Here is a 1,355-nt window from a genome sequence, read left to right as displayed (position 1 = left end):
TGCCCTTTCTCTTTCCCTTTCGGGGGTGGGGGGTTAACAGAGAGCGTCTGTTACGGTTCTGGGGGTGGCCCTGACCCCAAACCACAGCATCACCCATATTACAACTAATTCAGCAAAACAGAAAGAGAAAACCACACCTGCTATGCTCAAACAATGTTTGCCTTTATAAAACACTGTAAATACCTTTTCCCACTACTTATGGAAGCCTGTCTGGCACACCATCTATGTTCTCCTAACCAGTCTCATATTTCCTTTTGGATGGCATAGGGGATCTTGGGTCTCCATTGTCTTTCCTGTTGTCTTCATATCCCTGCCTTTTTCTGCAACATTTAGTAGCATCTTCATCTGACCTCATCACTTTGGCAGACTGATTGCTCACTGTTGGTGAGTTATCCCAATTCAGCAAAGGGCTACTGACAGCATTACTCATTGGCCGTTCCAGCTGAGCACTCAAACTGACTTGTGTTTTCAGCATCTCATTTGCTTCCTCTAGTTTAGGATGTTTAACAGTTATAGGGCAGTGTTTCTCCAAGTTCTCATCTGCTTCTCTGGTTTTCACTTCTCCAGCTTTCTGTAATTCTTCCAGTTTTGGCTTAACTGCTTCTGTAACAGCATTCTCATCAGCACCTTTCAAAGCAAAATATCATTATTCGTATAATTAACATAAAAATGCATATGTAAGAATTTATAATGCAATGGTCACATCTTTTAATTATCCATGTTCTATAACTGTACAACTGTCAAAAAATAAGTAACAGTGTAAAACAAAAAATAAGTCCTAGAGGAACTTTCTTCCCCAGCCCTAATAAAACAACCATTTCCTAGACTAAAACACATGCTTTTTCCCCCTTTCTCAAATGTATAGTCCCAGACAAATTATATATACACTTAACACTTACTGATTTCTGAAGCAAATTCACCTTTCGCTACTTGCTATACAGAAAAAAAGTTTATTTAACACTTACTGAGTTCCAAGGTACATTAGATAGAGAGTTTGAAAATACTGTTAAAAAAGGCAATTGCTTTTGCAATAGGACTGGCAAAGTTTTATAAAATACATAGGATTTCATTTAAGAACTCACAGCACCATTCTTCCCATTTTCTGATTTACCTTTTGCTTTGCTTCTGCCAGAGAATCCTGATGCTTTTTCTCCATTTGAACGGGTCTGTCTCTGTATTCTGATATTTCTCTTTTCATTTCATATTATTTCTCTTGTAGTTCTTTCTGGAAAATCTCCAAACTTTTAGTCATATCATTTTTTTCTGGCATAGTTAGATGCAGCTGAATCTGTAAACATTCTTTGGTATTTAAGATTTTCTCAGTGAAGAAACAGCTGACTGTCAGACGCTGGAAG

At 37.8% G+C, this 1,355-nt stretch overlaps 1 protein-coding gene across 1 annotated transcript in view; it reads right to left on the bottom strand.

The window, feature by feature from the left end:
• LOC103773480 overlaps positions 1-627 on the bottom strand; it is a gene marked incomplete at its 5' end in the record, with an annotated part of 3,655 nt that extends 3,028 nt beyond the window's left edge. Inside the window, 2 exon segments of the mRNA XM_008940849.1 lie at positions 83-104; positions 238-627. Of these exon segments, the coding sequence (XP_008939097.1) occupies positions 83-104; positions 238-627 (412 nt within the window).
• Positions 628-1,355: the final 728 nt, after the last annotated feature.

Source organism: Merops nubicus, unplaced genomic scaffold (assembly GCF_000691845.1).
Source record: "Merops nubicus isolate BGI_N331 unplaced genomic scaffold, ASM69184v1 scaffold10305, whole genome shotgun sequence".
Taxonomy (NCBI): domain Eukaryota; kingdom Metazoa; phylum Chordata; class Aves; order Coraciiformes; family Meropidae; genus Merops; species Merops nubicus.
This window is presented reverse-complemented; position numbering and strand designations above follow the sequence as displayed.